Source organism: Sphaeramia orbicularis, chromosome 10, assembly GCF_902148855.1.
Source record: "Sphaeramia orbicularis chromosome 10, fSphaOr1.1, whole genome shotgun sequence".
Taxonomy (NCBI): Eukaryota; Metazoa; Chordata; class Actinopteri; order Kurtiformes; family Apogonidae; genus Sphaeramia; species Sphaeramia orbicularis.
Window position 1 is genome coordinate 36,266,477 of NC_043966.1, and position 23,581 is coordinate 36,290,057.

The 23,581-nt window shown below is 36.8% G+C and overlaps 2 protein-coding genes across 4 annotated transcripts in view; both read left to right on the plus strand.

Moving 5' to 3' along the window:
• LOC115426894 (serine/threonine-protein phosphatase 2B catalytic subunit alpha isoform-like) overlaps nucleotides 1–1,777 on the plus strand; it is a 29,761-nt gene extending 27,984 nt beyond the window's left edge. The window contains exon 13 of one of the 3 annotated variants that reach the window (XM_030145130.1): nucleotides 1,418–1,777. In XM_030145130.1, coding sequence (XP_030000990.1) covers nucleotides 1,418–1,596 — 179 coding nt within the window. In that variant the 3' untranslated portion in view covers nucleotides 1,597–1,777. The remainder of the gene's footprint in view (nucleotides 1–1,417) is intronic. The other 2 variants (XM_030145128.1, XM_030145129.1) reach the window with 2 other exon arrangements.
• An 8,381-nt stretch (nucleotides 1,778–10,158) lies between these two features.
• Nucleotides 10,159–22,977, plus strand: sting1 (stimulator of interferon response cGAMP interactor 1). Its single transcript, XM_030145131.1, has 7 exons — nucleotides 10,159–10,222; nucleotides 12,029–12,255; nucleotides 12,915–13,107; nucleotides 14,903–15,011; nucleotides 15,809–16,053; nucleotides 20,766–20,952; nucleotides 22,026–22,977. Exons 2-7 carry the CDS (start codon nucleotides 12,029–12,031, stop codon nucleotides 22,286–22,288), a joined length of 1,224 nt encoding a protein of 407 aa, XP_030000991.1. The 5' UTR covers nucleotides 10,159–10,222; the 3' UTR covers nucleotides 22,289–22,977.
• The last annotated feature ends 604 nt before the right edge of the window (nucleotides 22,978–23,581 follow it).

Genomic DNA, 23,581 nt, shown 5'->3' on the forward strand with positions numbered 1-23,581 from the left:
ATTTGTTCAAGCAAATAAATTATGGGTATCATCTGTATTTGTTATTTTATTTATTCATTTATTTTGCTTTCTTTTCCCTTTTTTCATTCTTACTGATTTCATGTGTAGCTGGGTGTTAGATGTCCGCTGTGTACAACAGTGGCATATTTGTGAGAAGCTGCATGTGTGCAAAGGTAACGTGACAGTAGCCGTTGTTCAAAGTGGTACCATCTCTCCAGACAGACCTCCTTACCAGCTCAGGAGCATCTGTCGCTACAGAGGCTGTAGTTCATCTTATCACATAACTTCAAGTCGAATGATTCCTTATTTTAGTTTTTAAGTCTACATCATTTTTGTTTTAACCCCAATCATCATCTGTGTTTGGTTCATATTGGGTACTCGAAAAGAGAGACGGATTTTACAAGAGTACAATGAAATGACATCAGTGTGGCAGAACTTGACGTGTCCCAACCTCCTCAAGCTTCTCAAACACTGGATCCTACATTTCCCATCAAGCATCTATGCCCAAGCATTTTATAAACACTTTATAATACAGGATAAATAGCGCTCCAACAAGTGAGCTGACCTTACTGCGAAAGTCCTTTAAGTAATAATGTTCAGTGCACCGGCATGTTCTCCCTTGAGCACAGCGAAAATGACTCAAACTGTGCCAAGCTTCTTATCATTGACAAATTTGATCAAACCCAGTAAAATTTACAATGTAGTCACACCGATCACCATCTTCAAAGCAGAGAAGATCAGATTACCTGAATATCTGATTTGGCTGCCTTAATTTTTACTTATGGACTGCTTAATATTATAATACAAATGATTTTAAACACACAGCCGACTGTTGGAAATTCTCCCTCTGGATGAAACATAGTCTAGGAACTTGTGAACGACTGCTTCTGTGTGCGGCTGTGCTTTGTTTTCTTGTCTTCTCTCATAACGGCTCATCTACCTGGCGTCTCAGACTACTGATCTAGGATCTCTGGCCAGGTTACACTGACTGTCATGTCCGCTGTGAGCCCCGAGGTCAAACTAATCCTAGCTCAGCACTCAGATGACAGATGAACAATGGCACATGTGTGTGGATGTTAGTGTAAGAACCATGTGGATGTGCATATATGACTTTTGTTCAACCAAAACAAAACAAAAAATCCATTTTCTATACTGTGTTTTCACTCAATGAAAGCAATTAATTATTAACAGAATTATGTGCACATCCACATTTCATAAATGAATTAAATGTGGTTTGGAAAGTTCAGTCCATTTCAGTGTTCTGAATATTTCCGTCAACACTCCCAGGGGTTTGGATACACAAAATTCAAGTAAATGTCTTGCTAAATTTTAACTCTTTGTGTGTGTGTGTTTGTGTGTGTGTGTGTGTGTGTGTGTTTGTGCATCTGCATGTGTGTGTGACTGCCTATCTCCGCAGCCATCCGAGGCTTCTCCCCGCAGCATCGGATCAGCAGTTTTGAAGAGGCCAAAGGTCTGGACCGCATCAACGAGAGGATGCCGCCACGACGCGACGCTGTCAACAGCGTGGGTTTGTCGATGGGCCGCATGAACATGGGCGAGCCCAATGGGACCGACAGCAACAGCAATATACAGTGATGGACATACACCTCCACATGCCCAGACACATCCTAAGTACAGTTAAAACACTGATATGGTACCATATTTATAGATTCGTGTACATAGGCATATATACACCTGAAAACAACGCACCACACTCAGACACACACACTAGGCTAATTCACACACTGAATAGGCTACAGAAAACATACACACACACACACACACACACACACCCACACACCTACACACACACACACACCTACACACACACACACACACACACTATTAACTAGCCCTTTCCCGTTGCCCTCAGCTGTAAGTAAAAGGCATGAGCATACCTGGACTTATCCAAAGGCTGAGTCTCTTCACTGAACTGATCGGGCCTTTAGAGAGCTACAACCTCCCACGTCCCTGCACAAACAGGAAAGAAACTTCTAAAACTCAACACTCCCCATGCAGAAAAAGGAGGAGCACCGTGTATGTTGGGGATCACCAGTGGGTTGACAGCGTCAGCATGCCATAGCCGTGTCGGTTGAATGTGTTGTGTCAGGTGGAAAAAAAGGGGGAGGGGTGTCAAAGTGTTTGCACGGGGTGGGGATCAGTGGTGGCACTTGTTGCGTACGTATGCTTCTTTTTCCTGTTTGTGTCCAGAGAACAGGAAGTGGAATCAAACTTGCATTATGCTGATTTTCTAGGGTTGTGGATATTTTCTGCCTGCGTGCGTGCAAAACATGCTTACAAATGTAAATGTCTGTGCAATTATATTTGAAAAATGTGTTCTCTTTTACCTGAACCTCGCCATCAGGCCAGGTGACAGTGAGAGGAATTTACAAAGTATGGTGAAAGTGGAGATGTGTGGAGATTAATCTGAGCCCCCACCCCCCTACTGTCCTTTTACTCTCGGGAAGAGATTCCCATTTTGCTTTTGTAGCACTACACTGCACCCATGCTCCACTTGAGGTCAAGTGGAAGCCCACCCCATCTTCACCCCCACCCCCACTCTGGTCTCAGGCCAGTTAGCTCTCTGGAAAGGCTTTAAACTGGGCCTGGATCAGATTGGAAGTGTTTCTCCATACCCTGACGTGTGTAAATAAGATACATAGAGAGGTTTTATTGCACATCACAGGATGCAAGATGCAGTATAGTGGGATAGGATGCTTTATGTTATGCGAGGGAGCCGGGGGGGAGTTGAAATGTGAAGTCACGCTCTAGTCATTCTCTTTCTACATCCTCCTTTCTTCCCATGTTGCCGTCTGCTAACAAACAGCAGTGATGGCTGGGAATGTCCAGCCTAAAAAGCAGGAAATGATATTTTACAGAGGAAACAGACTCTTCTGATGAAGGCAGCAGCCAAGACAACAAGAAGAAGTCAGAAGACAAGGTCTTTGTAAAGCATTTATATTAACGCATCGGTGCATGCAGAGTTAAGTTCTTTGATAATAATGTGAAGATTATATTTGTGCTCTGTGTTTCACTATGGTAGGATTTTTTTCTTCTTGTTTTTCTGGCTAATATAAATGAACTGAGGAATAATTTATTTTGTACATAATGTTAATTTAATTTATTTTTTGTATTCATTTTGTGTTATATTTTGTTTTCTTTTTCATCTTACATTCTATTTTTTTTTTTTTTTTCACGACCTGTGTTTTCCGGTTTTCTTTTTCGACGCTGTACAGAATGACAGTACGCTTCTATTCAAAAGTGTCAAGTCCACGTTCTCTCCTCTCTTTTGTCAATGTACAGGAGTTGTTTTTAATGATAAATATGAATAACGATTAACAAATATTAAACTAGCATTGATGAATGACCATTACTATATACAGAGGCACAGGCATTCAGGCAGCCAAAAGCATGATTGCATGGTTAAAAACTTGCGCTGTTCAAAAAGCAAAAAGCAGCAAGACACATTTTAACAGAAGAGCCGGTGTGTTGCCGTCACAATTTAAAGGAAAAAAGTGTACTCTCTCTGATCATAATTCTTGATGATTCCTCTTGTTATTTGATGATATTTATGATTCTATGATTATTATGATTCTATTTATTATGGACATTATTCTTAATATTTAAGCTATCTCTCTGCTGGTTGCTCTTCATGTTGCGTTGCTCCTTGGTTGATCTTGTTGTGCTTCTTTGGGAGAGGTGAACCCCCCTGGGAGACCCTGTGCCATAGAAATTGTGCCACGGTTCTTTCTTTCTCTCTCTCTTTCTCTCTCTCTCTCTCTCTCTCTCTCTATCCTCTGCTCTCTTTCTGTTTTGACTCCCCAGTCACTAACACTGTAAGCATGCCCCATGGGACGATCCACTTTTTTACTCTTGAATAAAATATGCATGAACCTTTGGTATGGATACCGAGCCTTTATTTCCTTACCACTGGGCACGGACACACACACGCACACTCAAAAAACAATACACTCATACTGAAGACTGCTTCTTCAAAGCCAATTTAACTGACTGGTCCTGTTCTACTGCTCACAGAGGAGTACTCTTGCATAACATGGATGATTCAGAGCCTGTAACCACAGAGAATCAATATAGGAGATGTACTTTGCTCAAATAGAAAATATATGAGCCGTAAATAGATTTAAACATATCGAAACTGTCTCAGACTCTGCCATCGGTCACAAAACAAGCTCCATTTTGTAGCATTTTATAATGTTTTGATGTGACAGTCAAGGGTGAGACATTTAATTTAAGAGAGTCATACAATGGACAGATGATACATGAGACACATGGTGCTGAATTATGAGAACAACATGATATTCTTAAAAAAAAAAAAAAAAAAAACTCAGAAGAATCCTTCTAGTTTGAGAGGTTTGACTTTTTTTCTGTGATAAGAATTAGTAGCTGGTGCGAAAGAAGACTGGAAGAGAATATAAACCCACCACACCTGTATCTGTAGTTGGGATATAGTTTCTTGTAAGACTCAAACTCATGTATAATAGACTACAATGACCACCAGTCAGCTGCCATCATCAATTCCCTTTATACCAGTGTTTTTCAACCTTGGGGTCGGGACCTCATGTGGGGTCGCCTGGAATTCAAATGGGGTCGCCTGAAATTTCTATTAATTGATTAAAAAAAACCAAAAAACTTACTAATAAAAATATATGGTGAGTTGACAGAGACAATCACGTACATAAAAGACATGACAAACTGTGAAGCTGAAACTGAAGCACTGTGGTACTGTTTATCTTTCAAATGTTCATTGTGGTCAGTTTCAGATGCTGTAGCTCTTTCATAATTCATAGTTTGAGTTATTGTTTGTTCAGTATTAATTGTCAGCCTTGTAAATCCAGGCTGGACTGACTGTACATATCCTGACCAAGGAAAATAAAATTTTCACTTTGTGCCGTAATCTACACCTGGCTTTTCTGCCTCTGTCCATAACAATATACATTATACAGACTAAATGTCGTCTAGAATTAACATTTATTTCAAACATAGTATAGCAAACTATTACGTGATCAAAAACAAATTAATCTTAGCAAAAAAAAAAAAGGCTCAGTTTTGGGGTTGCCTGAAATTTGTGACATTAAAATGGGGTCACAAGCCAAAAAAGGTTGAGAACCACTGCTTTATACACTGTTGCACATGAGGTTGGAATAATTGGACACATTCCTCTTTTTATTCCTGTTTATACACATCAGTATCACCTTCGACCAGGTGATACTGATGATTACATACGGAGTCCTAGTTACGTTTAATCAAGAATAAATCACAGTGTCACAACCATTTCATAAGAAGTATAAAGTATTTTATTGCAACTTTATGGGCAACAGTGTATTATCTATGTAGCCAGTAGCCAACCTGTGTTTATATCCCATTAAATAAAATATAAAACCAGAGGTGGGTGAAACTAAATGAAGGTATACCAGGCTGAAGTGGACTCAACTTTGTTTTGCTACTGTATCTGGAGCAGGAAAATTGACAGCCTCATAATTCTTCTGGAATCTTGTCTTCCGCTGTTTATTTAATAGGGTGCGGCTCAGATGTCTTTGTGGATTTGCATATGTGAACCTGGTTACCTCTGATCCCTGATCTTCCTGGAAGATTTTCAAAGCCCTGTTTCCATAATGGTGTTATTAATTTCATGAAATTCTACTGGTTTTAAGATCATTTTTTGTCTTGTTTGGATTGTTGACTGGAATAACTGAACAATGGCAGCATCAATAAAAGAATCTACTTACTTGAAATTATTAATATTCAAATTTCTTATGCCTAATCATAGCCTAATATCACTAATTTGGATCATAGCTATTGTATGTTATGTAATAAAGTTAACAATCTCCACTTAGCATCTGCTTGACAGCTACAACACATATAAGTTTTATTTACTTTTTATAATTGTAAATACATTTGGGTGTTAAGGGGTTAAAGCCACATAGCAACCCACCAAAACTCATCTAATCTCATAAGGACAAGAAAACTGAAGATATTCTGACTGACTGGGCACCAAAAATTATGACCCAGGGAAATAAGTTAATCCTCCAATGGGGGCACATTGTCATGTCATCTGTTCACCAAAGCGTTTTAGACCCACATACACATTTGACCTGTCGCCAAACCAGGAAGTGAACATATTCATGAAGAGATTATTTTAATTCACTTAAAAACCACCTCAGTTAATATCTGAGACATTTTTGGTAAAAATTAAGATGTTTAAACAGCTTTTCTTCTGCAAGTAACTTCATTGATGAAATCCAATATATTAATTGAAAATTCACCATTAGATTCTTTTTGTGGCCAGTTCTTGATTCCCACAATGAACTTGACATAGTTGTCATATTTTCACATCAGGAAAAATAGTCTCTTGTTTTTTATTCCTTGGACACCATGACACTCTGTTTACATATCAGACACACTATTGTTGAAATATTACATCATAAAACAAAATACATGCTTCATATTTTATTGATATTATTTGTTTTTTTGTTTTGTTTCCTTTGAGGGCCCTTTTCCTGGCGCTCCTGATGTATTTTACCCATGTGTGTCATAAAGAGTCCTATGTTTGGATTCATCTGCATTTTTAAGACACAAATATCTGTATTTGATCACTACAAGACCAAGAGAGTGGACCACATCAGTCCAGTTCTGAGGTCTCTATGCTGGCTCCCTGTCTCTCAGAGAACAGACTTTAAAATTCTCTTGCTAGCATATAAAGCACTGAATGGTTTAGGCCCAAAATACATCAGAGACCTTCTAGTCCAGTATGAACCATCCAGACCACTCAGGTCATCTGGTGCAGGTCTGCTCTGTGTTCCAAAAGTCAGAACTAAACATGGAGAATCAGCGTTCAGTTTCTATGCTCCGTATATCTGGAACAAACTACCAGAAAATATCAGGTCTGCTGAGAGTCTGAGTTCTTTTAAGTCCAGGTTAAAGACTCACCTGTTCACTGCTGCCTTTGACTAAAAGGCTTTTGACTTTTTAAATTTTATATCCTCCTTCGAAACTCTGCACTGCAACTCTTACTTTAATATGTGTGTGTTTTTATATTTTTGGGTTTTATGTGTGTTCTTACTTGCTGTTTTTAATCACTTTTTACATGTTTCTTTTATAATGTTTTAAATGTGTTTATTTTTCCCTTGTCGTTGTATTTCAATGTCCTGTGTGAAGCACCTTGAATTGCCTTGTTGCTGAAATGTGCTATACAAACAAACTTGCCTTGCCTTGCAATTTGTCATGGCCATAACAAAAGAGGACCAAACAAATCAAGACCGATTAAGCAAATGTTATTTTAAACTACCAACATTAGAAATAATACTGCAAGTCAAAAAAAAAAAAAGGTGTGAGTGATCCATCTGTATTATCAGTGTGAATGTGAGGTGTTGCATGAATGGAGCTGTATGTGTGGAATATGTGCAAAAGGAAGAAAACCAAAGCTAACCACCAGATCAAATGAGCAGGAAGAGCGAGAAAGGCTGAAAACCTCCCAGGCTTTATATAAACCCACCCCAGGTAACTGGTGTAGACACAGCACCTGCAGAACCTAGATCTAAAGCAACTAGATGAACATGTAAAAATGAAAGGCTGAAAGAAAATCTCTTTATGAAAAACTGGGGAAAATGGCTGACATTCAGAGACAAATGTATCTATTAAGGGCCCTTAATATTCTGACACCAACACAGGTTGTTCTTTTCATCTGTTGTTTTTTCTGTTCTTTGGCTCTTTTCCTGCTCCTCAACCTAGGAGATTGTATTGTACTGCTAAAAATTGAGAAATAAAAACTGTTACAAAAAGAAAATGAAAGGCTGGGCTGTGACAAATTAGACACACAGCTGGAAAAATCAACCACTTCCACTTTGGTTTAGTATTTCCACTGCAAAAACCGACTTGACCACATGTAACAGGAAACCTTATAATATCCTTACATGAAACTGCTCTTTGATGACTATGAAAATGATAGAAACCAGTCAAAAAGAATTTTTGGGAATTTTTACTCGTCTGATTCTTTTTAAGTTTTTGCTGTCAGTTACTGTTGAACTGCAATGGGGGAAAAAGTACTGAACACATCAACATTTTGTCCAGTAATTGTATTTCCAATGAGACTATTCAAGTGAAATTTGTACCAGACTTTGGTATTAACTCAAAAAATCCAAACAAAAAAATCTAAACATTAAAGTCTATGTGTAAATAAAGTTAAGTGCAATAAAGTGGAATTAAACATAAAAAAGGTATTGAACACATTAGGAAAATCAGTACACAACAGCAAGGAAAAGAAAAGGAACCAACTGAAAACCATAACTAATTAGGAAGCAACTCTACCTCCAATCTGGGCTAATTAATGTCAGCTGGGTTAAAATATATTGATGGGCTATAAAAGGTTTTTATTGTTTCCAAGGTACCATACGCAAAACATCTAATGATGGGTAAAAGCAAAGAGCTCTCTCACGACCTTCACAACCAGATTATTGCAAAACATGAAAATAGGACCAATGTCCCTGAATCTCACTGACACGTTCTATCAAGAATCAATAACAAGTTGAATTTGTGAGGTTGTCAGGTTCTGTCTCTATGTTAGAGTCCTGTGGTCTGGATGCAGATCAATCTCCCAGTAGAAGTGGGTGGTACTGTCACTGGAGGAGAACTCAACTAAAGAAATGAAAGTCCATAAATGACCTCTTATCAGCGTAACTACATTGACATTTCAAAGCATTTCCACGTTATAAACCATCAGATTATGGCTCATAATAAGTAATGGCAACTTTCCAACCAGTAGTTTCAACATTGGTAACTTTGAGTTTGACCCTTAAAGGTTGCTCAAGGTCAAAGGTCATGGACTCAAATGATAGTCCATATATGAGTTCCTATCAGGGGCTCAATAGTAGCTATATATGTCTAATCATTTCCATGTTATAAACTATCAAATTATGACCCATTATAAGTAAAGGCCCCAAGGAAGCAACATATAAAATTTGAAATGAATCCAACCAGTAGTTTCATGAGAGAGGATGTTTGAAGAAATTGCTAATGAAGCCAAAGCTGAAACCAAAACCAAAGCAGAAGCTGAAGCCAAAGCCGAGGGCAAACATTTGCCAGCCAAATCCACCAACCAGTGTATCCTTGGTTTGGATTATTTTCATTTTTAATATTCGAAATATTCAAATCCTTGGTTTACGCTAGGACATAAAAACAACATCCAGTTATTCCATCTGATCTTGGTTTGTGCCACCTTTTAAATGGAACAGTACTTGGGCTGGACCGAGGATGTTTCACCAGATCACAACAGATGAATAGACAAGAACCTTCATTGGAAACGCCTATTTTGTGTAGAGGGATGGATCAAAATCCCACCTGAATACAGCAGGTGACTGGTTATTTCGTACAGGAAGTGTCTTGAAGCTGTCACTATAAAGAAAGGCTCCTCCACTATTAGTACTGACTTAATTTCAGTTAGTGTGTTCAACACTTTTTTCCCCCACGTCTTTCAACTTTAATAGGCCACACATGGACTTTAATGTTCAGATTTGGTTGTCTGGATTTCTTGAGTTAATACCAAAGTCTGGTGAAAATTTTACTTGAATGGCCTCATTGGAAATAGATTTACTGAGAAACATGCTGCTGTGTTCAATACCCCCCCTCCAATTCTATACTGTGAGAGAATGAGAAAGTACAGTCCCTGACATGTAGAGTGCCGGTAAACTAGTTTTTTAATAGTGTTGATTACAATAAATGGTTTTGTCTTAAATGAAATTAATGAAAATGAAACATGACGTCTCACAGTGAACCATCAGTAGAAATAAACTGACAACACAACTCAAACATACCGTACTAATCAAGAAACCCTGAGTTGACAGTTGATGTTACCACATTTACTGCAGCTTCAGCATTTACCTCAAAATCACATCACAAACAAAAAATAACACGTCATTTATGGAAAGAAAAAACAAAACAGCTCGAGTTCTGTTGAAAAAGAACAGGTTTTTCCACACGTTTTAAAAAAGAACCCGAACACTTCCTCCCTCATAAATCTTCCCTCCCTTTTTTTTCACATCAATACTTCGTTGTCCTGGGAAATCAGGCAGTGAGCAAACAAACAGAAATCAAAACTGAAAGTGATGATGTCTGAGGAGGAGCGCCAAAAGGGAGGGAATGACTGTCACAGCATAAAGAGAGAAGACAAAGGAAAACCTCCTCTGTGGATCAAAACGAACACGCCACGGTGAGTCTTTATACACTGATATTACATCTTTATCGGCTTTGATAAGATACTTTAATAGAGTTCATCCGTACAGATTTCATAGAGGTTTAATATACATACATATACAGTAATATGCACTATTGTTAAAAAAGAGATGTGACTGTATACTGTTTAACTATATGTGGATCCTTGTTGGTCTTATATCAAACATAAGATCCTTCTCAATCCACTGACTTTTGCTGCTCACAACAATACGTAGCACTTTTGGGTTTGAAAATCACTCCAAAAAAAAAATCTACACCCCCCCCCCCCCCCCCCCCCCCGCAAAAAAAAAAAAAACAAAACTGCCTTGTTTCATAATGTAGTGCAGTGGTTCTCAAACTTTTTACAGTGGAGAACCCCCTGAAATATACTGGTTTAGCCAAGTATCCCAACTCTCAGTTCAGCATTTTTGTTTGAAAAAGAATTGGCAAAATTTGTTTCTGTGTCAAAGGTGTCTGTTTATGTTTTCAAAACTTTGTAAAAAAAAAACAACAACAACATATATTTAACTGTAATGTGTTAAAAATTAAAAAAAAAAAAAATTAAGTAAATTTTGTGTGCAAAATATAAACTGAAAAGTGCCATCTTTCATTGATAAAAAAATACATAAATTGGTCATTAATTAATAAATGAACCTTTCATCAACAAAAAATAATTACTGAGCTACTCAAATAAACTCATTTTGAATAATATAAAACACAAATGTTCTTAAAATGTTACCAAAGCTTAAACAAGATGATTGACAACAAAACTATTATATGAATGTATTTATTGTGTTTTATATTTCAGCATTTATTCTCATTTTGTATTTGGTACTTGACTTATTTAATGTATTTTTCCAAAAACATTTCAAGTACCCCCTGGGAGTACATGTACCCCGCTTTGGGAACCCCTGATGTAGTGTATTAAAAAGACTACATCTCACTCCTCTGTGGATAAAGTTTGAGACTTGGGAACATATTGGTCCTTCTCTGTCATCTTTGGTTTCATATTCCAGCCAAGCTTCTTCCTTTTCTACTCAAACAATCAATCAATTAAATTTTATTTATATATCGCCAAATCATAAGAAAAGTTATCTCATGACACTTTACATATAGAGGCAGTCGAAACCAGACTCTCAAGCCCACTGTAGGCTTCAGGTAACCTCTTACCATAATTGTGATATGGAGATAATGTCTGTAATTTATATTGTTTTATCATTTACGGTCCTTCTCATTTGTTACTTGTCATGTCTCAGTTTCTAAGTTTTCTGTGTATGTACTAAAAATGTTCTTTAAGAAATAAAGATGTGGAAAAGAAACGTAACATTAAAGGTAGGTTGTGGGGAAATATAACCATGATAATGTTTCCTGTTTAAATACGTGTAATTGCATAGGTATCACGTTTCAAATGCTTCTACTTTCACATTTTGATAAATGAAAGTAGAACACATTTACTGTACAGGTGTCACAACATCAAGATCTTAGCAAATTCTTTGGTTTTTGATGTCAACTCTGATGAAATATAGAAATCTAAATCACTTTTACTGTATTTTGTGACTTCACAGTATTCTTTGCATCTTGCCACACCTCTCAATGACACCATGTAACCTGATCCTAAATTAGAATGTGGTGGAACAGGGCAGTTCTATAGGTTTCAGAGGCAACCACCCTCAGGCAGTTAGACAAAGCTCAGCCTGTTGCATTAAGGCACCACTGCTATTGATGGTTGAGATTGTGATTTCAGCGCTAACAGTGATTGTCATGATGTTGTTCTGAGGTTTAAGCAGCTTCATTTCCTTCACAGATGCAGAGTCTCAGAGAACAGGATGAACTCATCCCGAGGCCTCGTGGGAATTTACCAAAAGTATGTGCTCTGGGACTGACTGCCGTTGCACTGGGAATTGCTGGGGCGCTTTCTCCGAAAAGGTTATGTGGTTGGGTTGCCATGGCGATACTCATCCTGACCCTTGGCCCTCTGCTGCATGGAGTGTGTCTGCTGGCAGAGGAAATGCTGTTCCATGCAAACACAAGGTAAGTGGACAGAAGGTGGAACTGGCTGAGAATCAAAGGGAGTAAATGGTTCAAATGTAGGTATTTTTAATTATCTCTGTGTGATTTATTTTTTGTTGATTAGACCAATAAAATAAAGGTACATGTATCTTTGACAAATAATAGGTTGAATTAATCAGAATTAAACCATTTACTGATTGTATTTTCACAAGTTTTAGTAGAAAAAGTCTAAACCACATAATACTGAGCTGACTTTAATGACAAAACAGTCAGGTTACTTCCAAATTTTTATTTATTTTTACTGATTTTGCCTTAATTTTGTTGATTTTTTTTTTTTTTTTTAAATTTCATGAGTAAATATAAGGTTTAATGATACTTTGATGAATAAAAAATTTGCTACCACATGGTACTGATGCATTGAATTCATTTTTTTATTAGCTATTTACACAATTTCTTGTGAACAGTGAGTGGACATAAACATTATTTGTAAAATTACTGTTGTGAACAGATTTTAATGAATATTTTACAACTCTAAATCTACTCAGATAGATTACTGTAGTTGTTATCCTCTCTGTATGTGTCTGACCCATTTTCTGTTGAATTCTACAGTCTGTCCACCATAATAACCTTCCTGTGCACCGGTGTAACAGTGTGTGCTCATGCGTGGTGCATTTGTGCAGGTATCGAGGCCGAAGGCTGCTCAGTCACATGCTGCCTGCCTGTGGTTTTGGGGGAAAGCCCCTGCTGGCTGCAGGACTGGCAGGCCTTCTGCTCTACCTGGTTGGACATTCTCTGCCAAACCAAGAACAGTGCTGGAAACTCCTCGTCCTCACCTCAGTCCTCTATACACTGTTCAGAACCATAGGAATCCTGGTGAGGTCCACATGCCAAACACAAACACCTCCTGTGGTATTCACAGGTTTTGTCCTTTTCCTCTTCTGTCTTAACAAATCCAACATATATTTTTATCCAGTATGGTCTGTGAATGTTACATCAACCACACAAAACCTAAAATGGATATATACACTTTTCTGGGACTAGGCTGAAAATAAACCCGCAAATCAAAATAATATCTTAGTAACCTATGATAATATTCCAAAATAATGATATATGTTCTGCAGTTTTTGTTGTAGTATGTAAAATGTGCTTGGTTTTGTAAAAATGATACATTCTCCCAAAAACTCAACAAAATATTATGTATTTCCTGAAAATTTTGACTTTTGATGCTTATATTAGTATTGATATATTCTGAATGACTTCTGATTTTTTTTTTTTTCATCACAGTAATAGAACCTGGCTTAGATTACAATCGATGCGGTCCCATAAACATATTAAACTTTTGGAATTTTACTTCAGAAAATGTTAAGGAAAAATGCAAATTTTTAAAAACTTTGCACATTTTATAACTTTTTTCAGTTACATGGTTTTTGACCTTTTCCCTGAAGAATAAATGTACTTAGAGGAAATGGAAACACCTTTTTGGAGTAAATTCTGATCTGGTGCTTTTTAAAGTCACATGACTGATCAGCTGGTTCCTGCATCTTCATCATCAGATAGTTTGATATAGGTTGAAAAAACAGGTTTGGTTCAAAAGATGACAAAAAAACTGAATTATTCCTTTGTCTCATCTGTGAAAAAAGACAGATATGGAAAACAACATCAGATTTCTGCTTCTTCTTCTGTTTATCAGAGCCATGTTAAATGTAGCCTACAGCACCACCTGCTGATGACATGATGAAGTTTGGTTCAAAGTTCCTTGAGTTTTTATAGAAATGCTGGAGTAAGGAATTGAAAGCAGAAGGTAACTATAGTACAAAATATGCTCAGTAGATAACACTCCCACGCCCATTCCCAGTTCTCATCTTCACCCCTCCCCCTTGGTCCTTCCCCTACCCCTTGGCTCTTGCACTTGGCACTACCCCTAGAAATGGAGTTGCAACGGGTAAGGGTTGAAACGTTGCCCTATGAAATTGAGGCAACCCTTCGAGACCTGTTATGCCATCAGCAGCCATCGATGACGTTATAAACAGATGTGACAACTTTGTTTGCGAAATAATTCACCATGCTGTCAGCAGCTGCAACTATCTGTTGTATGGACTTTGGGCGCCTTTTTGCAGTTATCAACCACCAAACCTCAGAAATGCTTTCTATAACACATTGAAACCGCATTAAACAGTCGATCAAATCATTAAGTTATTTACAAAGAAAATACGTACACTTGTGTGTTTCTTTCATCACACCGCTGCACTTTTTCACTATGTTTACCTCCATCTTGCTGATGATTCGAACAGAATTATGGGAAATTTATCATACCCCTCTGTTTGTAGTGTGATCCTGAAATATCTCCATTTTGAGAGCCAAACAGCCCTCCCCCTTTAGCCCTTCCCCTCCGACTCATCAAAAATCAGGACACTCCTACCCCTTCACGTGAGCACGCAAAATGGAGGGGTAGGGGTAAGGGGTGAAATGGGATTGGCCTTAATGAAAACCATCCAGCATTAGCAGGACCCTTTACTTTACTCTGCCCTGTTCTTCTCCATCTAAAAATACCTGCGTCCATCCGTTGAAGTGAAGGGCTTCCTGGGTGCGGGGATGCCCTTTCCTGTGGCTGCAGGCGTTCAGGAGGTGGGGCTGCTGTGACATCCCTGTTTCTGTGGTTGCTGTGCAGGGTCCGTCAGAGGTGGAGGTGTCAGACATCTGCGAGGGGAGGAGGATGAACGTGGCCCACGGCCTGGCCTGGTCCTTCTACCTGGGCTACCTCCGCCTGGTGCTGCCATGTCAGTAACACTGAATCACACACAGCATGACCGTCTGACTTTTATTCTATGGTTCATTCTAAAGGCAGTAGAATTTCCCTGAACTGGAAAATCAATTTAATAAATGGATCTACAGTTTCTGCTTTTCATACAACCTCAGAAAGTAGTTTATTTAAAGATTTACATGAATTATATGTAGGACTAAAGATGTCATTATAATAAATAAGATTAAACATTAATTAATGCCATGAAAAAATAGATAAGGATAAGTTTACACAAGTATTTATTAATTTGTGTATTTCTAAGCTGACTTATTTTATAATTTATTCATTTATTTATCTTTTTTAAATTTCTAACTGTATACATTGATTTTTTGTTTGCAATTTTTTAGATACAATTTTTAGTAAATATAATTTTGATTCAACTGTGAAAATATTTTGAATTTTTTTTATAATTTATCATCTTCTAAATTTTTTTGCTATTTTTGTTGTTATTTCTATATTTTAATCTTATTTTGATTTTATTATTTCTCAGATTACAGGATCACCATTTTTAGTTATTCACGTATTTTTTGTTTTTTTGTTGGGGGTCCAAGGTTTGCTCCATAGCTCTGACATCAGTCTATGTATATGTATCTAAAACTATGGTGACTGAGAAATAAATGAGCAAGTAAATAAACAGATAGCACATGAAAATACAGGAATAAAAAAACCCAGATATATTTTATAAATACGGTTTACTATTTAGGTATTTATGTATTCATAATGGCAGTGTTTGTTCTCTGTAATAAATCTGTGTTTTTGTGCATCCACTTCCAGATTTGGAAAGCTCCATTGAGACGTTCTGTGCTACCCATCGGTCCACTCAGCTCTTCGGGGGCCGTGGCTCCAGGAAGCTCCTCATTCTCATGCCTCTCAATGCCAAAATCTCCCACAAGCTGGAGGAGGAGGACGACAGGATCCGTTTCTATGACAACCTCCCTAACAATGAGATAGACCGGGCCGGGGTCCGGGGCCGCGTCTACAAGCACAGCGTCTACAGAGTGATGGACGAACACAAGAAGGTGGGGACACATGATGGTCTACAGAGTCTATCACTTAGACCAGGGGTGTCAAACACACAGTCCAGGGACCAAAACTGGCCCTCCACAGATTCCAGTCCAGCCCGCGGAATGAATTTGAAAAGTGCAAAAATGATACTGAAGATATTAACAGTCGAGGATGTTGAACTTGTTTTAGTTCAGGTTCCACATACAAACCAATGAGATCTCAAGTAAAACAAGTGGTGACAGGCACAACAAACCCCGCCCCCCGCACGTATTGTAGCTCATTTTGGCATCGATCCAGCTGATGTCATCATGTCTATGCATGTGCTGATGTCAGCATATCAATTACCTCTATATATGTGCCAAGTTTGAAGTAAATTGAGACAAAATTAATGTTTACATAGACATTTGAAATTTCGTCCATCGTAAGTACATGGGAGAAAAAAAAGATTTTAAAAATTCATAAAAAATTTGAACTTTGACCTATTGTTCCCAAAATGTAATGACAGCTATGCTGGGTCACTGACAATCTATAAACCATATTTGGTATGAATTCAACTGATAGTTTTGCTGCTAGAGTGTAAACAAACAAACAAACAAACTGAACCAAAAACAATACCCCCTGCCTCCCCTTCAGGGGCCGGGGTAATAATAACATAATAACCTACAAATAATGTCAACTATATTTTCTTCAACGTGAAAATTAATGTGATATAATGTGAAAAAATTAGCATTACACTATGAAATATTTACATTGACAAACTATCCTTTAACAATAAACAAATATGATCAACCTGAAATGTCTAAAGAAAAATTAAGTGCAATTTTACCAATATTCTGCCTGTTACTGAATGTTTTGTACATTTGTAGATCCACTGTGATCTGTAAGGTGTGTTAATAAAAAACTGAGATGTAATTTTGTAGAAATTGTTCTATTTTAGCTCCAAAATTTTAACAATATTGTGCCCGTTGCCAAATGTTTGTGTACAAATGATAAGTTGAGCCCTAATATTATTAAAATTGCACTTAGTTTTTCATCCAAAATTTCAGTTTCTTCAAGTTATTCACATCATTTTTGTGAAAGGATAGTTTATAAATGTAAATATTTTCATAATTTCATGTTTTTAATTGCACTAAAACAAAGAGAAAAACTTGGAGTTGGCATTATTCATAGGCTATTATGCTATTATTTTACTGGTCCGGCCCACTTGAGATCACACTGGGCTGAATGTGACCCCTGAACTAAAATGAGTGAGAATGTGTGATGGAACCATAACAAACAGACCATACGTTTAATTGAAAACTCCTCTGTGATGCTGGACTCATCAGACTGTCAGAAATCTATATCACATTACATTTCGTGCCAAGGAAACACACTGAGTCGATATTAAATGAGGCGTGAAGAGCTGCGGTGTGATGTGTCAGTCGTCTTATTGCCAGTGTGGGTTGAAAGACTCCGTGTGCTGATATTCTCCTCCTTGATCACGTTTGTAAAGATCCACAGCTTAAATTCGACAGCGAGAGAGAGTTGCAGAAAGTGACAGACTCAAGAGACTCTGTATTTCAAGATAGCATGTCATCGTGCTCTATATTCAGTGTGTTTGATGTAGAAAATCTAACACTGATTGTACTCAGAATTACCTCTGTACAAAGCAAAGCAGTTTTATGTGAAGCCAAAAATAGCCGGTAGTTTCAATGTGACTACCAGGATAATATGATGGCACTATTAGGCCATAGGATACTTGATCAGTCGGTTTCACTCTTACACTAGATCTGCCTTTCCAAACTTAGAGTAAAATATGTAACAATGAGATGATATACGAGTTATTTTTCCTGATTAAAACAGTGGAAGAGTTTATGAATGTAGACCTCAGCAATAGCATGTTAAAATGGGGAGGAGAGGTCAGAGATGTAAGAAGACAAAAAAATGTAAAGGATGTAACAAGATAAGTATTGAAAAGACATAACAGGGTGAAAATACAAGATATAAAAGATAAAAACAGACATAGAAGACAAAACAAGAGGAAAATGGACAGATGAAACTGATGTAAAACTACAAGATGCAACAAGATGGCAGTGATGTAAAAATAAATAAACAAATGAAAAAAATGTTAAAAGATGACGCGGAATATAAAAGAAAATGTCACAATTAGTCGAAATGGATTCAACTGATGTACATGATGACAAAAATATGAAATATGTGAAAGATATAAAGAGATGAAAATTGCGTAAAAGATAAAAACAAGATGAGAACATGATAAAAACATTTTGCAAGGCCCAACAATATGAAAAACAAGTAAAAAATGTAATGAGGAAAATTATCTAAAAGATGCAAAAATATGACGGCGATGATAAGAAGATAAAACGAGAGAAAATCAGATGTAAATAATTCCACTGAATGTGATGTAAAAGATGTAACAAGATGAAAATGAGTCAAAAGACTCTAGATGGAAACAATATGAGACCTAAACAGACGAAAAACCTGGAAAAGGAGGGTAAATTATGTTGAAATGTAAAAGATCTAGCAAAATGCCAAATCATTGAAAACATGCAACAGGATAAAAAATGACGCGGAAGACACAAGATGAAAATTATATAAAAGATGTAACAAGATCCCGAAAACAAACAAGAGGAAAATGTTGTAAATAGACAAAAAAAAGGGGCAATCTGAAAATAACAGAGAAGACAGACATAATAATACAGAAAAGACAAAAAACATACAAATGAAAACGTAAAAGACAAAACAAGACAAAAATGACCAAAAAAAAGAGATTTGGTAATAGTGGAAAAGTAAAAAAAAAAAAAGACATTATAATGAGTCATTGTTTTTGTAAATTTCAGTTATGAGTCATTTCAGATCTCAAGATTAAAATCTCTAATGCAAATTAATTCAACCCTCCCCAGGTCAACCAAGACCTAACATGTTATATCCTGTGGCATCAACTGACAAACAAGAAATAAAGGTCGTAATGTATGTTTTTTTATTGATATGGAATGAGAAATGAGCAGAAAAAACAATTTGATAAAGTGTAAAAACTGCTGAAAAATAAAGTGATGACAGGACTAACTATACTGAGTTATCTGTATGAAAACCTACCACATTAAGTGGAGCTGTCCTCGACAGATTACAGTATTTCCTACCTGTACTTTTTCAGTAAAATTCTTCCTCACAAAAAGTTTTCTACATGTTTGGACGTTGTGGTACAATCTGTTTAGGAACAGTATAAATTTAACCAAAATTCAAAGTGAATTTATTCCTATTTACAATAAACAGCTTTGAGCAACAGCTACATCTACATATCTACCTGAAGTCTGATTAGTTACTGTGGATCGAAACCTAGAATAAAAATATTTACGTTATTCAGATATGACCCTATTCAGTGAAGCAACAGTAACATGTTTGAAGAGGCCAGGTCCATTAAATCTGAAAATAATAAAGATATGATAGATTATGTGACATAGTATTTTTTGATGGATTTTCTTCATTTCATACTTCATACTTTCCTGGCACCTCTTTTATCCAAGGTCAAGGTATATATATCACATTTAAAACAAAGCAAAGTGCTGTACAAAGTTATAGATAAAATACAAGATATGCTAAAACTAGTAAAAATAAGAATAAATATAAGATATACTAAAACTACTAAAAGCAGATACATAATAATAGGATAAGTAGCATCTAAAACACAACTAGAAGATAAAACAAACAAGTGGTGCCAGGCACAACAAACCCCGCCCCTCGCACGTATTGCACCCTATTTTGGATTTGATCAAGTTGATGTCATCATGTCTATGCATGTGCTGATGTCAGCATATCAATTGCCTCTATATATGTGCCAAGTCTGAAGTAAATGGAAACAAAATTGATGTTTTTATAGACATTGGAAATTTTGCTCATTATAAGTAAATGGGGAAAAAAAGATTTAAAAAATTCATAAAAAATGTTAACTTTGACCTACTTTTCCCAAAACGTAACCACATCTATTCTGGGTCACTGGCAATCTAAAAACCCATTTGGTATGAATTCAACCAATAGTTTTGCTGCTACAGACATGTGAAATTTTGCCCATTGTAAGTAAATGGGAAGAAAAAAAGATTTTACAAAATTCTTAAAAATTTGAACTTGACCTACTGTTCCCAAAATGTAATGACATCTATTCTCAATCTATAAACTCAGTTTGTTATGAATTCATCCAATAGTTTTGCTGCTAGAGTGTTAACAAACAAACCAAACCAAAAACAATACCCCTTACCTCCCCCTCAGGGGGTGAGGTAATAACATGTTGTGATACTGAAATAAGGAATGAAGTTCATATGTATTAGACAGACAGAGGAGATGTATCAGTCTTAACACCTATTTCTCAACCAACAGTATATAAAAAATTCAGACCATTTACTTTTTCTCCACCAACAACAGCTCCGTGACTAAATAAGTGATCCAGAGTGCAGACTTTACTCTCAGTGCTATTCTTAACACAGTTTGATTGCAGCACAGCATCAGTACCACCTCCTGGATCAACCTGAGAACTCACCAGAGCAGAAGATGATAACTAACAAAGCACAGTAACAGCGCCATCTACCTGTCAAAAACAGTCATTGAACATGTCTGGGTCTACTGTAAAGCCAGCTTTTAAAGGATTATCCGACTGCTTTTTTGTTAAAGTGTCTGTCCGTGTGTGTGTGTGTGTGTGTGTGTGTGTGTGTGTGTGTGTGTGTGTGTATGTGTGCAGGTCCATGAGTGTGTGGTGGAGTATGCGACTCCTCTGCTGACGCTCTACAACATGTCCCATGAGAGAACAGCTGGTTTTGGGGATCCTGAGCGGCGGCAGCAGGTCCTGCTCTTCTTCAGGACCCTGCAGGATATACTGGAGCACTCACTGGAGTGCCGCAACCGCTACAAGCTCATCCTGCTCAACGGTAAAACAGGAGGGGGAAGTGTGTTAGTGTGTGAACTTTGTAACTGCCTCTCAACATGAGTCGCACACTTGCTTTTAGAGGGATTTCAGCTTTTAGATTATCTACTTGACAACAAGGTCTGACAGTCAGGATTTGTGTTTTTATGGATTCTTCTGCAATTAAAGGGTTTTGTTGGTGAAAATGGCCTTGTGTTGTAAAGTGTGTGACTGAAATGAAGGGAGGAGGTCAGGGAAAGACAACTGGCCACATAAATTATTTCTATTTTTAGGTTTAACTATTAAAATAATCACAACTTAGCAGAGATGGGAAGTAACAAGTACAAATACTTTAATGAACTTTCCTATCTGAACTTTACTTGAGCATTTATTTCTTTGACAAAATTTGACTTCCTGAATTTTAACACAAATATCAAATATACTGTTTTTAAGACTTTGATTGGGATTGTCAGTTGTTTTTGCATTGCATCATTGCATCATTGCATCAATGTGCCTTCCTAATATCGAGACTGACCTCAGGCGAGACATAACATGTAAAACACAAAGGAGGAAAAACCTATTTTAAACAATTAACTACACAAAAATTTGGTGGAGTAATTAGTAAAAAGAAAAAGAAAATGGCATAAAACACATAGCAAAACAAAAACAATGTAAAAACAGGATGAAAATTATGAAAAACATTAAAAAAAAAACAATGCAAAAAAAGATGAAAACAACTTAGTAGATGAAATGAAACATAAAACACACAACAAAACACACATCTATAGTTTTGTGATTTAGTGCTTATTTAATTACCATGAGCACATTTTGATTTAACGCACATTTTTATAGTTCTGAGCAAGTATTCCTCTCCATTTATATACATTAAAGATGTTGAATCTATATTTCTATTTTTATCTGAGTCTTTTTACTATTATTTCTACTTCTACCTGAGTAAAGTGTGTACTGTTGTCACCTCTGCAACTTTTTTAAGATGACCATCTCCTTATCAGAGACAGATTATTGCCTTAGAGCTGACCATTAACGCAATTAAACATGTGTTTCTATATGAATAACACACCATGTTTTCCTTTGTAGATGAGCATGAAGACGACCCTCACTTCCTGTCAAAGACCATCCTAAAACACCTGGACCAGCAGCAGAAAGAGGAGTTCTGCCTGACCCCGCCTCCTCATCAGGAGTCAAAGAGGCCATTTGTGAGTCCTCCACCCAGTGCCCCGCCCATGAACGGCGGCTGGACCCATGTGGAGCCAATGAGCAGAGAGCCCACACTCATGTTCAGCAACGACCAACCTCAGCCCCTAAAGGAGCCGGTGGAAAACACCGAGAGTTACCATTGAAACTGACGGGTTGTTGTTAGTTCAGAGAATAGTGGCTGCATGGGAGTAGTCTCTGCATATGTTCAAATAGGTACACACGTCTACTAGTACTGGTACTTCATTTCATATATTAAAGTGGAGTATTTGGGTGTAAGAAGTGGTCTCAGTCCTACAGCTTAGAGAATAATTATCATTGCACAGTGATTTTATGTAAAAAGTCATAATAACAGCCCTTCAGTCATCCATTTTGAAATACTGCTCTTGAAATATTAATTGTTTACATATTATTTTACACTTTTGGATGTTTTTAATTTATCCTATATTACAAAAGGGAAGTGGACTCTGCCTGTGTGTCTAAGGCATCACACAAAATCTGGGAAGAGCTGACTGCTGCAGTTAGGCAAACTTATGTATTTTTAGTCAAGGAAGAGATTAATGAAAACAGCAAGTTGATAGGACCGATATTTTGGGCTGTATTAGTCATTTTGGAATACAGTGGCCTCCCAATGGCTGATCATGTTGCTATGCCCAGAATCATAGACACATCATTGAAGTGGTGATTTAAGATGAATTGTTCTCCATAAATAACCTTTCCATAGTTATTTATCACCGTTTACTTTAATATTGTCCTCTGCATTTGACATTTTAACCCTTTCATGCGTACTGGTCGCTACAGTGGACAGCTACTCTACATCTGTTCTGTTGTATATTCATGCATTTTGTTGTTTTAGTTGCATATCAGCCAACACAGTGGACGCTTATGGACCATCTCATACACTGCAATTCATACCATTACTGTAACTTTGCAGTTCTTGATAAACCTGATTTGCAGTAACATGTTTGAGTGTAAATCAATTGCTAATTTTGATTGATTGATTGAAATCTTTATTTCGAATATGTAAACAGTGAAATCAAAACAAAAATCAACCAACAAAATATAAGTACTGGTACATAAAAGGTTGATAAGTAAACAAAAGAAAAAAAATATATAAATAAAATAAATGAAATGAAATTATACATGCTCAAAAAGGAGTAGGAAGAACTAAAAATTTATACACTCCTACCCCCAATCTCACTCTAATTGTTATCAGATTGTTAATTTAAAAGTTTTCTTAATCAAAAAGGTTGTTCTTTTTGCATATTATCTCCATGAAGTGAGTAATAACTAGCATTAAAGTATGTTAAAATGTTAGAAAACATCAGATTAGTGCATGAAAAATGTTTTTATTTCATAGTTTTCACACGGTATATCACTTTCTGATGATGAGTTTTAAATACATGCTGAGTGGACATTTTTGTAACTCCATGAAAAAT

Bases quoted from the DNA above. Each gene is read 5' to 3' on its own strand.
- sting1 (XM_030145131.1), top strand. From the start codon at position 12,029: ATGCAGAGTCTCAGAGAACAGGATGAACTCATCCCGAGGCCTCGTGGG. The intron at 12,256-12,914 runs GTAAGTGGACAG...GCATTTGTGCAG, and splicing joins CTGTTCCATGCAAACACAAG to GTATCGAGGCCGAAGGCTGC. The intron at 13,108-14,902 runs GTGAGGTCCACA...GTTGCTGTGCAG, and splicing joins TCAGAACCATAGGAATCCTG to GGTCCGTCAGAGGTGGAGGT.